The sequence below is a fragment of the Rhea pennata genome, chromosome 22 (assembly GCF_028389875.1).
Source record: "Rhea pennata isolate bPtePen1 chromosome 22, bPtePen1.pri, whole genome shotgun sequence".
Lineage (NCBI taxonomy): Eukaryota > Metazoa > Chordata > Aves > Rheiformes > Rheidae > Rhea > Rhea pennata.
The window spans coordinates 9232987-9253282 of record NC_084684.1 but is presented as its reverse complement, the minus strand read 5'-3'; the positions used below and the strand labels follow the sequence as shown (position 1 = coordinate 9253282).

The following is a 20296-nucleotide window of genomic DNA, read 5'->3' as shown; positions in this document are numbered from 1 at the left end:
TAATTTATCAAGCTCCATTCCGGTCTAGGCTGTTATAGAATCTCTGTCAATCTTTGCGTCCTTTTTTGATCTCTTCCCTCACTCAACTTATGCTTATGTACTGAAAAAGTCTGAGCACATGACTACCCCATCCCAACAGCATGCCTTTGAAATGGCTTTTTAATCTAGACTCTCCACTCCCTGACAGACTGACTTCTGCAGTACGTCTGTACTTGCTGTCTAGACACTTGCATACACTAACCTCTAATTTAGCCCTCCTTTACTGACCCATGAGTTTCCTCCTTTCTGTGGGTCTTCTGGCTGGACTGGAAATGCAACACACTCATTCTGCCCTATACTTGCCTCATGTAACTGCATTCATATAAATCTGACCAGTGAAGTAAACATATGTTCCTCATTTACAGCTATAGTGAATTCTGACACTAGAACAATTTTGTAGCTCTCTCCTAACACTGTCCCGTTCTGAACTGGCTTGAAAATAAAGGAACAGCACAGTCCTTTCCTGGATAGACTCAGGACACATCTGTTGAGAGAGGGACCTGAGATGAATCTTATGAGCAAACTTAAATCACTCTGTACTCAGTCTTTATTGAGGCAGAAAATGATGGAAGATTCTGACTGAAATGTAAAAGAGCAAAATACAGACATATCCTAAGAACAGCCAAACTGGCTCAAATCTAAGGTCAATATAACCCAATTTTGTGTCTAGCATGGAAAAAAAAAAAAAAAAAAAAGAACCCGGATGTTTAGAGCAGAAGGCAATGATGTCCTTTCGCAACTCCTAGTACTCCCAGTAAGGCACTTGCTCTACAGCCATAATGGATTCTTCTTTCGTCAGTCTCTCTGTGCCTACTTTTCAAACCCATGTAAAACTTCTGGCATCTGCAGCATCCAGACAGAGATGCAATCAGGGTACAAACATGAGAACTCACAAAAGCCATTCTGTATTTCCACTTCAGGTAGTATGTTTGCATCACAAACCACTTCCATATGCCTGAAGCGTGAAAGATTTGCTATCTCCGTCAGTTTCTGCAGATGACTTGAAAGCAAGTGGATAACTTTAATTTGCCTCTTAAGTCTTGTATTAGGGTGAATTCATACAAAGCCTGAGTAATTGGCCCTTTATAAGCCTGAATTTTAGCATTAGGTCTGCACAGTAGCCTGCTGTTGCCATTATAATGCAAGAGTCTGCACTGCTGACCTATGGAGAGGCGCTCCTTGCAAACTCATTGTTTCTGCCCCTTCCTTGCAAAACTGCATGTCTTTCTCTACCCTGCAACACTCTAGACTGTACAACATCCCCCTGTACAGCAAAAATAGAAAAAGTGTAATTACTTGTAATTTGGGCAATATAGCATATGAATCAGCACATGAACTTTCAACTGCTACACCATATGCTCTGATTTACCATCAGTTCAATGAGACTACTGATGCTGATGAGTTCTGTATGCATTATGATTCGCCTCAAATCAATAGATGCTCCAGCTGACTTCCCTCACTTCAAGGTGATAACGTTCAAAACTCCAGGTAATTCAGATTTTTATTATTTGTTATTTTCTTTACATTCTCATAATGCATGCATCGCTATACTAAGAGAATAGCGCACAGACTTCTTAATCTCAATATTCATACGCAGATCCACTCTGTCAACTATCATAAAACAAAACACAAGATAAGGACCTGAATAAGATATATGAAATTATCTTGGTCTACATAATGACCACACACAATTTAACTTCTACTGTGCGCATCTTGATTCTGCTTGAGGTAGAAGCTGTGATTTTTTGGAAATAGGTAACAGGAACACAACAACTGATTTTTGGAGGTCAGTACATAAGCAAAGGCAGATGTTCTGAATTTTTATCTGTTGAACAATGACAGATTTCAGAAATTTCAGGGTGGAAATATTTATTCATAGACTGCCTTCTGCACTGCTTTTTGCCTGGTTTGCTTTTCCCAACCATTCCCTCATTAAAGGGCCCATAAAGGCTACATCTGAAATAACTAAAGTGAGAGATTGTTTCAGTTCTGCAGAAGCACCTCTGGAGGTGCAGTGAAAGTCTATCTATGACACTCTCAGTCATATAACTAGTGATGTAAAAAACACCATCACATCATCCAAGTAATACTTTGATTACCTCTCTTCAGAAAAGCTTTTCCTTTCTGATGACTTGACACAATTACCTTTTCTAGTCATTAACAAGGCAGGAAAGAAGTGTCTAAGCTACTTATTCCCATTTAGATAATCCAGTCTGAGGCACGCTTACCTGATAATGGGGAGGGGAAGAGACAAACATGCTTCCTGCTCATGAGCAGCTTCCATAAATTGGTAGGATTAAGAAATATAAAATGGCAGCTACTGTAGAACAGTTATTGTCTACAGACGTTGGCTCACCAAAAAGGTCATGACATAATCTACATAATGAATGTATAAGAGCTCATTTGACATTCTGTATTTTAAAAAATGATTTCTTTTACTTCCTGTGTTAGTCCTTCAGTAGGAAGATCTACTTTTGTCATTTTGTACCTTCCTAAAAAGATTTTGCCTTTTACTTCTCCAGCAGGTGCTTACATTTATGACTCTCTCCTCCAAAGACAAATAGAAATAGCAACTGAAAATTTTAAGTGTTGAACACCTGGAAAACAGGAAATATCCTGGAAGCCAGGATCATTAAAAGGTATATACTGCAAAGTAAGCTTGAAATAGGACAAGTCTGACCAAAGCACTTCCAACATCACAGTGATTTCACACTGCAGCATGAATGGAAGTCCAAGTGTTTCTTTTTTTCCCCCACAAAATTCAAATTCACTTTATTTATTAACCACAGACAAACCTGTTATCCGTCTCTAAAACAGGGCACAGGAGAGATTTAAATCTTCTTGTAATAGTACCTAAGCTGCTTTTTGCCAGACCTGTTATTAACCAACCAGGATGTCCAAAATCATTTACAGGTTACTTTTTAGGGCAATTATCAAATTGGAAAGAATGATTTACACATGCCTACAGAATTACGAGGCAGTTTAAGAGTCCTGAAACAACTCCATATTGCAGAGAAGGGACAGAAAAAAACAATGTAACTGTCAGTAGAGATTTCAACTTCTTTTGTGCACAAGTCACCACAAAAACTATTAAAGGGAAAAGGTATCAATACTTAATACTGTTTTACTTCTGCAGTATGTTCCAACAACAAGTGGCACCATTACTAAATATCTTTATTCAGTAAAACAATCAGAAGTTTAAGGTAATGGGGTTTCAGTGAATATAGGCCTCAGGGTCACTTAACAGTAACGGATAAATTCAGTGCCATTATTTGCACTCCTGAATTAACTACGAGAGCAAGAGTAGGCCTGCTGAAGGAAATACAGAGGCACAGGGTAACATCTCCAGAGACAGCTAGAATGACTCTCTCTTGGACCAAAGCTTCTCAGGCACAAGTAAGTTAAAAAGCCAAACAGCTGTTATTTCTTGAGGTCCACCAAAGCTGGCTAGGAGTTTGTCCTAGCGAAGTCATGTTAACACTCTGAAGTACATTCTAAAACCAGTTTTTCCCTTGTATTCATTCATAATAACATTTAGGATTATTAGCACCATCAGCAAGTATGTACATAACACAATAAAATTAGGAAAAAAAAAAAAAAAAAAAAACAAAAAACAAGAAACCCAGACTTTCTCCTCACCACATACATGCCGACAGATAATTTACTTCCTAACATTAAATTTAAAATGACCCATTCTGTGTGTGCTGCTCATCCACAAAAACCTTTAATCACTTAAAAGTCTTCCAGCCCAGAACAACACAAGTACAGCAAAGCTTTTGGAAGTTCTTTGAGAGCATATGGTTCAATGCAAGGCATCAGCACTAGTTGCCACCCCTTCTAAAACATGCATCCAGAACACAATATAGCACAGAACTTTACCATAATGCAGTGTACCATAGTGCACTAGAGACACAAAATCTTACTTATATGCTCTCCTCCTTTCTTTTGACACGCTCCCTTATACTCCTTTCACTTCACATCCATTTATACGTGCAGCTGATTTCAGAGGACCTCTTTGTTATTCTCATATGCATGCATATATCTAAGGAAAAAAAAAAAAACTCTCCTACTTCTTCTTCCTTCCGTTTTTTCCCCACATCACTTTAGTCTGTATAGCAATACAGCAGCTCTCATAGTACAGATCTGTAATAGCAGGGCTTTCTGTCACTAAGAGCAAGAGCAGATAGGGGGCTTTAATCAGAGGTCAGTAGAAACCCACAATAGAGAAAGCAGGAGAGGTCGACATGGATCCCTTAGTGCAAAAGCACAGAGAAAAACAAATACAGCTATGAAAGGAGATCAGATATTCTTCTTTTGTGGAAATATTTCTAATTACTCTAGTTCAAAAAGTATAATAGACACATTTTGTTAAATGGCTACCACTGGCTATCCTTGCTGCCAGGAATATTAGAACCCCACACTGATATGTCTTTATCCAACAAAGAAACGACTGCATTGTACAGAAAACCTGATTACAAAAAAGAAAAAAAAAATATGAGTGCGTATAGTTTTTACTGCAGTAAACTGCATTGCCTACAGATGCTCACAAAACATGGCCTTCGCACAACACACTTCATCCAAGAACCCTTCTGTTCCAGCCACTACAACTTCCTACCAGGAACGCTAACTCCAGACCCCAAATAGACTGATGTGGATGTGACAACTCATGTGGGATTATCAAGATTCCCCAAAAATCTCTGCACATGAAGATGAATTTATCTCAACATAAATCTCCGAAAAGAGGATGTTCACAGCAGCAATTCTTCAGCAATGAATTTCTTTTTTCCCCCTCTCCTTTTGGTAATACTGAAGTGCAAATCTTCAGGGGGAATGCAAAATACTTCAACTCCACAGGGCTTATGGTAAGAACTAGCTTCGATTCATTCCCCAAAGAAAGGCATTGCTATAATTAGAAGAAAAAAAAACAAAAAAAACCCCAAAAAACTAAGCATACTATCCTCAGAGAGAACACAAGAGAAAGTGGTAACACTTCTCACCGTATTAAATGGATGGGTAGCAAAGTTTTCAGCATCTTTCCTGGATCTCCTAGTTGCAAGCAGTTTCCTTCAGTGGAGGGGGAAGAGGGGAAAAAAAGAGCAAGAGAGCACACTCTGGTGGCTAAATAAGCAGGATAGACATGCAGCTGCACTGTAGATATCTGGAAAGATTACAGATAACTCGGCTAAGTAATGTAAGAAGGCAAAAATGCCTCCACCGGCCCGGGCCCTGACAATCACTGGGGAAAGCATTCTCTTGGAAACACTTCTGCAGCTGGAGGAATCAGTTTAAGACCTACCTACCCAGAACAGTACAACACAGGCGGAACATTTCATAAAGTTAAATTACAAACTGGGGAGAATCTCATCCAAGCCTACGTTTAGCAGTTGGTCAGAGTCTCTGGAAATCAAGAGCGCCGCTGCCGCGCGGAGGGTGGGCGGCCGCTAACGGCCCGCGCGCAACCTGCCGCGCGCGCGCCGCCGCCGCCGGAAGCCAGCACGCAGCCACGAGCGGCGCGCGCGCGCAGCCGGACACGCGCGCGCCGCCGGAAGCCGCCGCCGCCTTCGTGACGCGCGCGCAGCGGGGGAGGGGCGTCGGGGTGGGGGCGCGGCCGGCCCGGCGGCCCCGCCCCCTGCTACAAGAGCGGCCGCCCGCGGCGCTGCTGCACTCGGTCAGGCAGCGGCGGCAGCGGCCTCGGCAGCGGCTGTGGGCTGGGCGCAGCCGGGCGCGCCGCGGCCGCGCGGGGACATGCGGAGCTGCGGCGACGCCTGCGGGGTGAGTGAGCGCCCCCTGCACTGGCGGTGCACCGCGGGGAGAGCTGGACCGGGCAGGGCCCTGCCGCAGAGCCGCGGCCCACGGCGGCGGCGGTACAGGGGAGGCGGCGGGGCCGGGCCGCGGCCTGGGCCGGGGCGAGGGGCGCGTTTGCTGCCTTTCCCTTCGGAGGCCGCGCACTCTGATTTGGGATGTCTGAATTCAGAATAAGCGTTTCTTCACGACTTAAGTGCGAGCCCGTCTTTGGTTTTTCTAAACTAGCCAATCTGCCGCGTTTAGCTCTGGAGACCTCGCTCTACCCTTACAGCCCGTGCAGCGCCGCTCTGGAGCTCCTGTGCCCTCCGCGGCCGCGCTCTGTGCGGTTACGCAACGCGAGGCGCGCACGGCAGCCCCGCGGCGCGAGCAGTCCTGGCGACCCCAGTGCGCTCACTGGGGACCCTTTGCGCTATCGCTTAAGCACTAAACCAGCGTATGTTGTGTCTGATCTACAGATAACCACTAAGTTTTTATTTTCTATATATACAATATATACATGCACACGGGATGCTGAAGGCTCTGGGAGGCAAGGTCTCTCCGATCAGCTCGGAAACATTTGAATTTTTGTCATGCTGGAATGACAAGCGTGCAATGCATCTCAATGCTACAAAGCACCTCCCTGCCAGCCTTCATGCAGTGAAGTTTAAACCCTGAGAATAGGAGGGGTTTGGCTGTCTTTTTTCTTTACTGGATCAAAACATTCTGTTGGTAATGCTCTGAAAATATCATATGCTGTTACTTTTTTAAGCTCCTATGCCACCGGAACATTCCCAGACGGAAACCTGCATTTATAAGCTAGTAAACGTTTAAAAGAGAAAACCGAACTGCTGTATTCATCCTTACTATTTTGTACACAAACGTGGTTTTTTTTTTTTTTTTTTTTTTTCCTTAGCGATTTGGCTGTATTTATCTGAGAAATAAATATATAAAGCTCACTCACTGGCTGGGTTTCAGGTATGACTTTTGAAGAACTGGTTACTACCTTTCTGGGGGCATATGTTCAGGAATTATTTTAGAAGAGAGGAATTGCACTTCTTTGTAGTGGACTGTGATAGGTCTAGCACTGTAGTTATGACTGAGTCAGCTGTAAAGGAATTTATATTTCCTGAATGTGAGCTGGCTATTTTCACATTAAAATTTTCAGGAGGATGAAGTACTGTGCCTTAAACACGCATCTGAAATTTGACAGCAGAGGCAAGGCAACTGTCTTGGTATTTAATTGTTAGTTTTCTACTGAGAATTTACAGGCTCCTTCCAGGTGCTGTGTAGGGCCATGAAAATGGTAGCCTAGATTTTAACTGAGCTTAACTTTTTGGTGAACTGTAGCTCTTTCATTATATTCCAAAATACCTCTCTCCTATAGTCTTGATACCTTTTTTTGCATACTGTTCAGTTGATTTAACTCTTAAATTTAAGTCCTGCCAATCGCTGTTTGGAGTCTATCTATAGAATTCACCTAATACACAAACTCTTGTAATTTGAGCACCTTTTTTTCTGTCTGCACTAAGTGATTGTCTTAAATTTTCTGCAACAAAGTAGTCCATTTTTGGTTGACAGTATGCGTAGAAACAAATCTCTCAAAGCTGTAAGAGCATCCCAAGTACCCTAAAGAATGATTCGTATAATGGAAAAAAAGCATCTTCTGGGACCTATATCTGAGCATGCTTTAGCTTGTGATTCTGAGGAATAGTGTACTGCACTGTGGAACTTCAGTGCTTAGTAAATAAGATCTGATTCTTTATAAAACTAATAGATTTAAACTAACCTTTCCTTGATCATTTTTGTTAGGTGTCAGTTATTTAGCATTTATCTGGTTGGAAAGTCAGAGCACTTAAGGGATGTAATGACCATTAGAGAACCAAGGTAGGAGAAAAGTATCTTGATTTCCAGAAAGTATACTATGATCATTTACGCTTTTTAAAGTTCAGTTGGAAGTCTGAAATGCTTAAATTTGAAACAGAGTGGCTCTCCCCCTGGTCCTTACATTTCAATATACAACCATCACTTAAAAAAGAGAGAGAGGAAATTACATCACATTGTCAAATAAGGAACAGCTAGCTGGGGCGGATGACTTGTAGTGCAAAAATGTGCCCCTCCTCCTATGAATTGCTTCTGAGATTTGTTAAAGATATGTGTTGGCAAGGTGAGCAAAAATAGGTTGTGGATTTAAGGTAGCCACAATTTTTCACAGAAGTGGTAGGTAGTCCTTGTTTTTAATGTTCTTAATTTTCTTCTTTGACTTCTTACAAGTAGTGTATAATCTACCTTTTAAAGACTCTAGTCCTATAAAACATATCCAAAATTTGAGCAGGCATTCAAAAATCTTTATAGTGAACTGCATATATATCCACTAAGTGAAATGTTTTAGGACATGCTGTGGTCTGTTGTGCATACCAGAGAGGTTTCCTCTGTTATAGAACTGCTTTGCCTCAGATATAACATCCAGGAAAAACTAACCAGATTTTGTGTGATGGTAGTGATCTAAGAGATGCAGATATTTCTTAGTTTCTAAATAGAGGATTACTGTTGCTGTAACACATATTTAGTAATAACTGTCAGCAGGAAAACTGTATATTTGGGATGTTTTGTATAACTCAATTTCAGAATGTTCTTCTTGCTTACAAGATTTTTCCTGAAATATTCAGATCATATATTTGGCCATCTAAAAATCTTTCTTCAATCTCATTATCTCAGGTATTTAAAGTAATTTATATTTGTTAATATAGGCAGGCATGAATATTTAAAAACTTTCCTCTCTACCTTCCTTTATGGTGGATAGCATTGATAGCTTTCTAATGCACCCTCAAGCCCTTGAATTGCCTTGGCTTGTGTCTTTAAGCTTAACAACTAGTTATTACTAGCTATAGTCTTATTTTGTGTTAAGTTAGTTTCTTTTGAGTAAGACTGAAACTGTAACATGTTCAGTAAATGCTGAAAGTGCTTCCAAGTGCTATAATCCATGCATAACTAGGCCAGACAGGTAGAATAACTGTGAAACCCACTGTAACAAGTTCTGCAAATAAGTAGCAAAAAGACATGAGATCCAAAATGCTGCCTTATTGCATAGTGTCAATATTCTCTAGCAGATGTATTTTTTAAAAAAATTTATAAGTTTACATTCTTAAATCTTTAGGGAGGCAGGTTTGGACCTACAATTAAGATGGAAGCTGTTGGGTTTATATTCTCATGACAAACTCATGTATTTCAAGATGCTGCTATTCTCTACTATTTGGTAAAAATCAATTTACTTAAGTAATGCTCAGCTTCAGTAAGACCACACTCTATAAAACTCAGCGTTCATACTCCTCAGTTACATATCTCTATGACTCCCACTTACACTTTTTAATGTCTGTTCAAAAAAGTGTATGCAATTTTGTGAAATACAAACCTAACTCTCTTGACTCAGGGATTTCAATCTGTAAAGAAGCATATGCAGCTATGTAGCTACTTTCTCTCCATACTTTTAGCTTACAGCATGGAGGACAGTTTCGTAACTCAATCTGTTCACAACTCCCCATTGAAACATCAAGGCAAGTCACCTTCCGTACTTCACAAAAGGATTATTGTTAGAAGCAAATGAGTTTTATGACTGCAAAATTTCTCTCCATTTTATTTTTAGAAATAAAGAGTTGATTGAAACAAGTTAAAATTACCTTTTCCTAGAATATGTAAATATTTAAGTTCATTTCAGAGATCAAGTTTAGCATTCCAGAGGGATGTCAGAGAGACCATTGTGCAACTCTCACTCTGAAAGCTGAGATTTAGACAACATTCAGGAGGCGGACACAGTAATTACTAGCAGTGGTTTTGGCATGGGATCTGATGGAGGTTGGGCCTCTTAGCAAATCCTGCAAGGGTTTTATGTTATCACAGCAAGTACATGACATGTGCTCTCAAACAACAGCAATGCCACCCCTCTTCCTGTCTCATTTCTTTTTATATCATAATCATTGTCTCTCTCCCTTATGGTCTTGTCAGATCTTGTATGCGAGTGAGGTGGAGTGCTATCATTTGCTGACTAATCAGTGCTCTGTATCATTGTTTTTCAACTCGGACTTGTATACGACTCCAAAAAATTCTGGAATAGAAGTACAGACCCCTTCATAGTCATTAAGCTCAAGTTCAGTAATTCAGTCTCCAATATCTATTTTGCAGATTCCTCACTAGGAATCTGCAATCTGTGGACACTCAAGAGCTCTGTGAGGCACAAATATCATCGCTCTGTATAGCGTGAGCTGATGTGATTGACATTTTATTTGCAAATTGCTTTAACATAACCTGAACCCATTTTAGAATTGGTACTATACTTCCGTTGTGCTGCTTAAGGCTTTTTGACAAATGGATTTCTCCAGTCTTGTGTTCCACTTAGAAAATGGTTCTGCCTGCATTTAAAGAACTATAAGGAAAGTCCTGCTGTAATTGGAATACTGGAGATTTTGTACTCATTTGCTAGTGAGAACTATGTTATTGCTTCTTGCAGTTGATAGATTTATATTTAATTTTAATTTGAAAGTCTGTAATTCCCATTACTGGGATCTGACTGTGTGATGCAAAAATTACCTAGCTTAGGCTAGTTTAAGATGTTTGTCTTAAAAGGAAATAAGTACTCTTTACTAAAATAAGAGGGCTGAAATCAATACGGTTAAGACTGTAATGCTGTACTGCAGTCAAAAGAATGCTAGATTGGGTCTTGTTCATTTCTAGCAATGCCAATAGCCTCATCTGTAGAATTCCTGCATGACTGGCTAAAAACTTGTATCTATTAACAAGTGTGATCATTCTTAATCATGATTAGGAACATCTTCACATTCAAAGAGAATGTGATGAGGTCTAATGAACTATTGACTTACATAAGCTATTTTGCACATGTCTTTTTGTTTGGAAGATCAATCTTAGACCAAATTCAACATTTAGAAAAGCATAACAGAGAAGTTCTTGCTTCAACATTTTATAAAAGGCAAATTTTGGTGTTAGATTTCAAATTAATTCTGGGACACTTGGTTCCAGTGCTGCTTAGAAGCCTGCCATCCCTCTTGTATTGCAAATAAATAAGAGGCTCTTTCCTCTTAAAGGAAGAGGAAAATTAGACATATTCTGCATAGAGGAATTAGCCTATTTTTGAACAGAATTATGTTAAGCATAAGCTATTACTTGTTTCTGTACCCCATTGTCAGGCAGTAACATACTGTCAAGGTGTTCTTCTGATGTGTATAGTATGCTGATGGAACTCACGCCAGTTGTTTGACTTCTATTTAGGTCGAATTTTTCTTTAGAAAAGAAATTTTGCATTAGAAACTGGACATCTTTCTCAAGAAAGATATTAATTAAACTGTTTAAAAAAAAAATTAAACAATACCATATTGTACCTGCTGAATTGAGGGTATGGTTGCCTATTGAATTTAAAGCAATTGCTAGCACTCCTTTCCAATTGTAAATAGATGAGGTAAATCATTGTTCGCACATTCAAAATAAATCTGAAAAGAGCAGACTGTTTATTTCAAAATGCTAGATTTCTTATTTGCTTGAAGTAAATAGCCAGATGAAAACTTGAGGATGATTTTAAGTATCTTTTTGCTTAAGCTTATTAGTAATAGTGGTTTATATGAAAAGAGTTTGGAGAGCAATTGCACTTCTGATTTAAGCAGTCAATCTTGTTTATTGCAACTGTTCTTTCAAGAAAAAGCTATTTTTTAGCTTTTTTAAGTTAGTACTTAAAATAGCCTAAACTTTTTATATATATATATATATAATGTCGGCTGCACTGCAAATCATAAGCTCACTGGCAAAAAGAACCAGCTATAGATTTGTCTACTACAAAATTAAAGACAGATGGCTCTGGCAAACTGAATTTGTCTAAATAATTGGCAGTTTATGCGTAAGAACTGAATTTATCAGTGCACAGTTCCTATATATCACTAGTCTTTCTTACAGAACATATTTGTCTCATTTCTATACAGCTTAATTCTGGAAACGGACTTACCAAACTTATTTCAGTTTTATAATCAGAGACAAACAGATTTGTTAAACTTTCCTACTGGAAGGTTTTGGGATAGAAAGCCTTGTCAAAACAGTTATTTAATTCCTTCCTTGAAGTACTGAAATTTTAGATGACGGTATGTTTGCATTTCTGATATCTGTGCCCCTCTCTTTTCTGAAGGGAACGCAAGTTGCAGGAAGCCTCTCAAGACTCTGAATTTCTAAGGTTGGGAGATATCACCATAGAGCAGTACACCATGTCAACTGCAGGAGTTGCTGCACAAGAGATTAGAGTCCCATTAAAAACTGGATTTCTTCATACTAGCCAAGGCATGGGGAGTCTGAAAACCTGTTGGGGTAGCCACAGTGGATTTGAAAAGTAAGTGAGGGATAAATTTATCTATTGCATTTTCTAGTGTAAGATGAGGAGGGTTAAGAATACTTTTATCAGTAGTGATCTATGGTTCTCTTACAGTGAAGGATTTTCTTTTTTTGTTTGTTTTTTACTTTTTAGTACTTTCTTTAATGTGGACCCTATAGCTGTGGCATATAATTTGAATCCATCAGCACAGCAACATTTACCATCCAGTGGTAAGTATAATGAAGATTTTAAAAATGTATCACTTCAAGTACTGTAATGGATGTCTGGGAAGAAAGAGTCCTCAAGTATTGACTAAGACACTAAGGGCTTTCTCATTTTGGATATAAGGCTGCCCTCTGGTGACAGAAAGCAAACATCTCTTTTCAAAAAAAAAAAAAAAAAAAAAAAAAAAAAACTACTTTTTTTTTTTTTTTTTTAAAAAAAACATGCAAATTATTTCAAATGTGTAATCAAGAAAATCTTTTCTTTGTGTTTACAAGCCTCTGAGTTGCTGTTATACTCCTGACAAAAAGCCCTTTAGGGAAACAGCACTTCTTTTTGTGATAGTCCAGTGAGATCTATGTAACTGCAGCTCTGCTCTATTACTTATGCATGGCGTCTCAAACTGTGCCATTTAACTGAAGCACTGGCCTAAAATTATAACATAATCAGCTGCTCTCCTAACTCAGCACATGCCAATTACAGATCTCTTCAGTCTTGCAGTTAAGTTTTGCTTCTGGAATCATTAAGCAGACATTACTTCCTGTTGTATTAGGAAGAACTAGTTAAATATGTAGTGGCAAAGTCCTATGGTAGAATGTTACTTAGAAGTGTGTTCTAAGACTTTCTCACCTTCTTAGGGCACTCTTCAGACCATTCTTCCATGAATGACCACAGCTTTGCTGCAAGTTGCATCCAGGTTCCATCTCAGAAATCCAGTCCAGTTCCTGTAAGTCCCAAAAATGAACAGCCAATTTCAAGATATGAAGACCATCTTGTTCCTGGCTTTAGTAAACTGTCATTAACTATGGGCTATGTTTCTGAAGAAACACCTCCTCACATGCCAATAAAAAATGGACCAATTCAATTTCTGTCTGCATTTTCCAATGACCGCAGCTCTAGGCCATTACCTCCACTGCCTATTTCTGAGGATCTTACTTCAGACGAGGTTGATAAAGAAGTGGAATTCCTGACTAGCTCAGACACTGACTTTTTGTTAAAAGATAATGAACTTCCTTCTTTTAAGTCCAGTGCCTCGAGCAGGCGGAGCTTTAGGGGTTGTGGACAAATCAATTATGCATATTTTGATGCTCCTGCAGGACCAAAACCGGAAGGTACCAACCCTGCACAAAGTCTAAATGGATACATATCTAGTATTTATCCTCCTCCACAGCAGCTGCATAGACGTTTGCGAAGGTCCCATTCAGGGCCTGCTGGATCACTCAGTAAACCAGTAGTGAGACTATCTGGACACTTAAACAGGTCTTCTCCAAATTCTGATGAAGATAAACCAGAGATTCCACCAAGGGTTCCCATACCTCCAAGGGCTCTCAAACCAGATTACAGAAGGTGGTCAGCAGAAGTTGCTTCTAGTGCATACAGTGATGAAGACAGGCCTCCCAAAGTGCCTCCAAGGGAACCTTTGTCCCGCAGCAATTCCCGTACACCCAGTCCTAAAAGCCTGCCATCATACCTCAATGGTATTATGCCCCCCACCCAGAGTTTTGCACCTGATCCTAAATATGTCAGCAGCAAAGCTCTACAGAGACAAAATAGTGAAGGATCTGCCAACAGGATCCCTTGCATTCTTCCCATTATTGAAAATGGTAAGAAGGCCAGTTCAACACACTATTATCTGCTGCCTGAAAGGCCTCCATATCTGGATAAGTATGAGAAATTCTTCAGAGAAGCAGAAGAAACTAGCTCTAATTCAGAGGTACAGTCCTGGTCTGGTGACTGCACAGCCACTTCAACCTCAACAAAACTGGACTCAAAAACTAGAATGGACATAGCAGGTCATCTAAAACGAAAACACTTATCTTACGTAGTTTCTCCGTAGTTTCTGGGAACACAACTCAGCTCGGTTGTTCTGAATGAAGCAGAACTTTATCATGTCACAAAGTTCTTAAGGTTCTCAAATAATGAAGTAGGACCAGTTTGTCCTCTGAGAACTGGGAAGTGGATGGTAAAAGCCTATTATGCTGCATATCTCCAATATGTTTCTTAAGACTGGCTTTCTTGTCTTGGTCAAAGTTGAAAACCTACAGAGATTCCATAGAAACATATCGAGGCATAATAGTCGCAGCTGGCCAGTTATGTTACCCTAGCTTAACATATTTGGTAGTCACATTATCAAAAAAGAAAATCTAGCTTTGCTTATGAGTGATGTATACAACCGACAACAGAGCAGATAATGCAGTACAGTTTTCATATCGGGCATTTCCAGAATTTCTTATGATGGTAACATTGCTGAGAACAAGAAGGTTCTCTTTCACTAGGATATGCCAGCCTGGTTAGAAGGTAACTTCCTGGTTAGAAGGTAAGGATCTAATATCTACTTTGAGACTTGACAAGCATATTGGAAAAGCATTTAGACTGAGTCTATTTGACAGCTTAATTGGACGCTAGTAGATTTTTTTTTTTTTTTTTTTTTTAAGTGAAGTAGCTTGGAACAGAGTTAGGCTCTGTGGATTCTTTCAATAGTTAGAGACACTAGGCTCAATTTTGTCATTTCTCCTAGAAGAGACTTGAAGAGAAGGGACTTGCGAAGCTTCTGCTACTCTTTTCCTGATGGGTCCTAGAAAGGGGTGAATGTGTCCTAAAAGTGGCAGAGGATATGAACAGTTATATAATTGCTAGTAAACAGACAGTAACAACTATAGGCTCATCTAGAGTCTGAAATTCTGACTGTATTAAACAGAAACACAACACAACACAAGCTGGTCTTGTGTTTTGGTTTCTATTCAGTATTTTAGGGGAGGAGGAGGGTATGGAAAAAACATGATTCCATTTATGAACAGTGTCAGTCCCATCTCTCTCTGCTTCAGATGCTGCTTCTTTCTTTTTTTTCCTCATTCTGTCTCGGTGAGCCACTAAAATTCACCGAGGTGCCAGATTTGTGCATTAGGAGTTTTTCATGCTCATTTTGATTACATTTATTCTTTTACAGATAAGCACAAGAGAAAGGGTGCTCATTAATGGAGGTACAAAAGTTAAATATGTTCCTCCTAACATACATGAACAAGCTTGTTTACAGTTTAAACTGCTGAATGAGATGTTTGAGCTATTTTAAAGCTTACTTTTTATTTGTTTTAGTACAAACTAAATGAAGGTGAAATACATGCTATAGAAATGCACTGATTTCTGCATTGTGTACAGTATTGATTAAAAATAATTCACTTTGTATTTTGAATATTGTCATGTCTTGAGTTTAATAAAGTTAAAATATACTATTTATGATACATCTTGGTTTTTTGCTTTATTGGGTAATGTATACAACTGTGTACTTGCATTTACTGGGAAATTTAAAGTGAAAAATACTAAATGTGAAACATGATGAATTCAGTTTCTGTTTAATTAAAGATTTCTGTGGACATCTCTGATCATTCATATTGCATAGATCTAATTTTAATTCCTCTTTACTAAAGTATCTGGTAGTTTGGTGTATATAACTGTGTGTTGGCAATGGTGTCCTACGTGGCCCATTAAGAATAATAACTTGTTATTTCTGGAGTCACCCATAGCATGTTAGGTACAGTCTTGCAGACAACAATGTTCCTGACTTCAATTTCTCATCTGTTAAAAAGACTTAAACTGGACCTGAAAGGTGACTGAAGGGGGAATTGCTCATATTTTGAAAACGAAGAAAAGGCTTGAGCATAAATTTGTATTCTTTTTTCTTTTGCTTAACAGGAAAAAAATTATCGTTACTCTTCAAAAAAACAAATCTTTATCTGTAAGATGTGAGACTTGGATATAGTTACTGAAGATAGGAAGCATCACACAATTTTGATCTCTTAGCAGTGTATGCAGGTCAACCCTTGCCTTCACATAGTTTTTCAGTAATGCTCATTTTAGCTTTTATAGCAGGGGAGACTGCTAAGCTTTATGCTGAGTATTTTAAAAACCTCCTGCTGTGCTGTATCACTTTAAGAACCCAAAGATTGGCCACCAAAGCATAAACAAGTAATCTAATCCTGTGCAGGGCTGACTCTAATACTCATCCTACTGAAAGTCATTTCCTTCTGCCCTAAAATATTCTTAGGTACAAAATGAAGTTGGTATTTGCAGCCTTCTTACTAAATCAGAGCAGTTTTAACCCTGTGTCCCCCAAAATAACATGCTTTCTCAGTTACACCGTCACTGCTGCAACACACAAATCAACACTTAGACAGCAGCTAGTTCCTTGCTCAGCATCAGACTGAGCACAGACTTAATAGTGGTAATTTCACTAGAACTCTGCCTAAAACTAATTGCCCTGCATATCTCATCCTTTTGTCTCTGGGTCCTGCTTCATTCCTAATGCTCTAACCCCCCCCCCCGCACCTTGGACTTACTGCTCTTTCCCCTTAGTTGGAAGTCCTTGAATTCCCAAAGGCCTCAAGTCACAGTTCTGTCCTTAGCAGCATTTACTCAAATCAGTAGCAAAGTCAAAGCAAAGTTACAGGGCAAGGGGAGAAGCAAACCACCCTATCCAGTTATCACACAGTAAGGGCCACCTCTAATTTCAGTTGTGTTGCCTGTTTTGGCTTAAAATGTTCAGGGGAGAGCCATACTCTTCCCAAGCTAAGCACCTAGCATACATGCTGAGAAATGACCCGCTCTTTACAGGGAGGCCAGCCTAGGCTTCTGTATTACTGGATGCAGAAGACATTGTATTTGGATGAAGTAAAGCTGCATGCTTGAGCTTCCCTGCTTGCTGTCAGGGCTCATTCACTGTTCTCTTTGTCAGCACAGTGAAAGGATGAGCTCTTTCCAAACTCACTGTGCTTTACACTGAGTAGATGCTATGTGTTAGTATTTGCACAGTGCAAGCCAAAGACTTCTGAAATAACTAACAGCTAAACAAGTCTTCATGATGCATATTTGTTATAAGCACTGAAAAATTTAAAAACTTTATCAAATGTGTGCTTTTGAATGGTCTTATAAAGGCTTTTCTGAAATTTCAAGTAGTGCAAGACTTTTAACATAACCTCCATTATTGTTTTTCTTTTAAAAAAATTAGAATCGCATGCTCCTTCCCTTTGAGTATTGACATTTGTCTACTCAATCCTGAATTAAAAAGAGACTTCTGTACCTGTGCCATCTTTCTTGGTGTGTGTCAGCTGAGTTACAGCACAATATTAAGTTATAACTTACAAGTTTATAGCTTATATAAGTTAATAAGTATGTAACTTATATAAGTATGTAACTTACAAGTTTAGTGCATCTGTGAGGTAAGCCAGACTGAACCTGAATTCAGAGAATAACGAGTTGAATTGCTTGGTTGCGAGCAAGAAATTCACCTGGATCACAGAGCTCGCAGGCCTCTGATATGAGAACAGCCATCTAAAGGCAACAGTTCTGCACTATTCAAGTAAATTAGCTGCTTGCCCTCTAAAAACCCCAAATAATGAGGTTTCCCTGAGGACCTGTTCCACAGTTCAGTAGTTTTCATTTGGTGACATGGGTGGGGAGGGGAACTGTCACAGGCAAAGGAAAGTGGAGGCCTCTCCTCTATAAGCCTAGGCAATGTGGGATTCCTATGCTTTGGGGGACAAAGGTTGGGTGATGCAAAAGCATCATCCAAACTTCAGTTTTTCAAGCAAGTAATTAGGCTCTAGAGCTGTGGAGGCAGCTTTGCAAGTTCTGGCCAGAAGGCATTTCTCTGCTCATACCCTGACACGTGATAAGACCTGACAGGGCACAACATGCTTTTGCAACAGTCTGATCACATTTGAATATTTAGAGCTTGGACTCACCTGGGTAGGGCCTGAAAGCTGCCTCTCAGGAGGAAGCCCCTTGCCAGATAGATTTGACTGGAATAATCAGACTTCAAAGGAGTTCTGATGTGATACGCTGGAGTCTGAAGAGCCAAGAAAGTTGGGTTAAAACAGGGAAGATGTACATCTAAGGGAAAACAATGCTTCCTGATTTGAGAAGTGGGCTGTACACACTGCTCATCTCCTACTTAGCATCATCTCTTCCCCCTGCAGAACTTCTGTGGCCACTTGGGGAAGCTAGAGAACCAGTCGGTCCCAAGAGGCAACTCTGCCAGGGCAAATGGTTGCACTGCAATGAACACTAGAGGCGGGATCCAGAGCAGCTCTATGCTGAGGCCATGCTCATTGAGCAGTACCTCCATGAAACCAGGCTGGCAGCAAAGTTAAGGGGTGGGGGGGGGGGGAGGGGGAGGCGGGGAAATTGGGAGGAGCACCTCCTGCTAGCCTGAAAACCAGTGCTACCACACAGGGAAAGGATCAGCATTGCATAATGCTACTTTGCTACTTAGCTGTTGTAGATACGTCCCAGGGCTTTGCAGGTTTCAGGCCAGAAAATAAACTGAGAGGAGCTGAGTCTAGCTGATAACACAGTAATAGGATGCTTTCCTCAACATGCCTGTTCCTGAAAAGGAGAGGCTGTGTTGGTACCTGGTGACCTGAAAAAGAAGAAGGGGAAAACAAAACAAAAACAAACAAAAAAAAAAAAAAAAAACAAGACAAACACCCTCTCATTCATTGAACTTCACCATGGTAATCTTACAGATTTTGTCTGAGGATCTTATCCAGGGAATAACACACAGCTGTAATGGGAGGACAGTTAACTCTTGATCATTGGTTTCTCTTGCACCATAAAGCAAAATCAAAACAGAAAGTAAACCTGATTTAGTGACATGCTGATTGACAACTTAATTAAATTCTGCAATCAGTTGAAATTACTGCTCCTTTGTGTTACTGTTGCTATTAGTTTCCCATTCATTCCCACACTGTAATAGGCACAATTCCTCTTCTACTGAAAGTACCAAAGAGCTCTCCTAGAAATCGCCTTTCCTTCTGCAGCAGCCTTGTTTCTGTTTTCACAGAGCATCAGCCTAGTCCAGGACAAAGACATCAACATTGCAAGGGCAGTTATTACAGTAGGGCACAGTTGCAGATGCTGTCCAAACTAAGACAGTCTTGTCAAGAACTCAGGGTTAAGATGATAACCAAATCAGTCACGGTGAAATTCCCACCCTTCAAAATCATGATTAAACTGTGCCCCCCCCATAACCACTTTTAATAGTATTATAAGCTCTGTTAAACACATGCTCCCTAGATTACTTTCAAGAAAAAAAATTGAGATAAAGGTAACAAAATATATCATTTTATCTATCTGCAGGGTCTTTTCAGTTAAGTAATCCATTAGTTTTGTGTTGTGTGTTTCTGTGGAAAACTTTAAAAAAAAAAAAAAAATAGATTAATGTCTGCATTATTTGATAACTTGTTTTCAAGGCTATATTAATGTAAAATAGAAAAACAGATGGTAAGTTTTCTGTTTCCCATAGTTCCTTGGTACTGAAAATCTAGCACATTAAGTTTAATTATACGTATTAATATTTGTTAAGTAGACCTTCAGAGATTTCTGGCTGCCGAGTTTGTGATTAGCATTTGTATAAACTGAAAGACTGGTGTTCCCCCACCACCACCACCACCACCACCCATCCTGCATTGTAATTCAGGCCTTGCATAATCTGTGCCCAAATGCCTATTTCCATCCACACAGCTCATTATTTTTTCTGAATCACACATGGAAGCCACACCTGCGATTGCTCATAGACTGTTGCCATATTATTTATATATTGGTGTGCACCTTGATCCCAGTTGTGGTTAATTTTGGAAAAGGTGTTAGGCATTCCAAATTTTAAGCAGCATGCCACGGAAGCATGGGAGTCATTAATTCTATTCATTTTCCTACAACATGAATCAGAGGAAGAAAGCTTCTCTGTTTAAAATGTGCAGCTTCTTGCTGAAAATTAAGGCTGTCATCCACAACTTGGTAGCATGTTAAAGCCAACTGTTAGCCATGTTCAAGGGAGAACAGTGACATTCTTTTCTGGATATGTCTGGCAACAAAAAAAAAAAAATCCTCAAAGCAGGT

General features: G+C 39.7%; 2 protein-coding genes across 8 annotated transcripts in view; one reads left to right on the top strand and one right to left on the bottom strand.

The window, feature by feature from the left end:
• SLC45A1 (solute carrier family 45 member 1) overlaps positions 1–18519 on the bottom strand; it is an 87462-nt gene extending 68943 nt beyond the window's left edge. For all 7 annotated transcript variants that reach the window (XM_062593254.1, XM_062593255.1, XM_062593256.1 and 4 more), the window contains exons 1-2: positions 18142–18519; positions 13034–13128 (exon numbers count right to left, since the gene is read on the bottom strand). The gene's annotated coding sequence lies outside the window, so the exon portion shown is untranslated. The remainder of the gene's footprint in view (positions 1–13033; positions 13129–18141) is intronic.
• On the top strand, positions 5719–15642 carry ERRFI1 (ERBB receptor feedback inhibitor 1). The gene is made up of 4 exons (XM_062593267.1): positions 5719–5811; positions 12002–12199; positions 12335–12411; positions 13042–15642. The coding sequence occupies exons 2-4, from the start codon at positions 12078–12080 to the stop codon at positions 14238–14240; spliced, it is 1398 nt and encodes a 465-aa protein (XP_062449251.1). The 5' UTR covers positions 5719–5811; positions 12002–12077; the 3' UTR covers positions 14241–15642.
• Positions 18520–20296: the final 1777 nt, after the last annotated feature.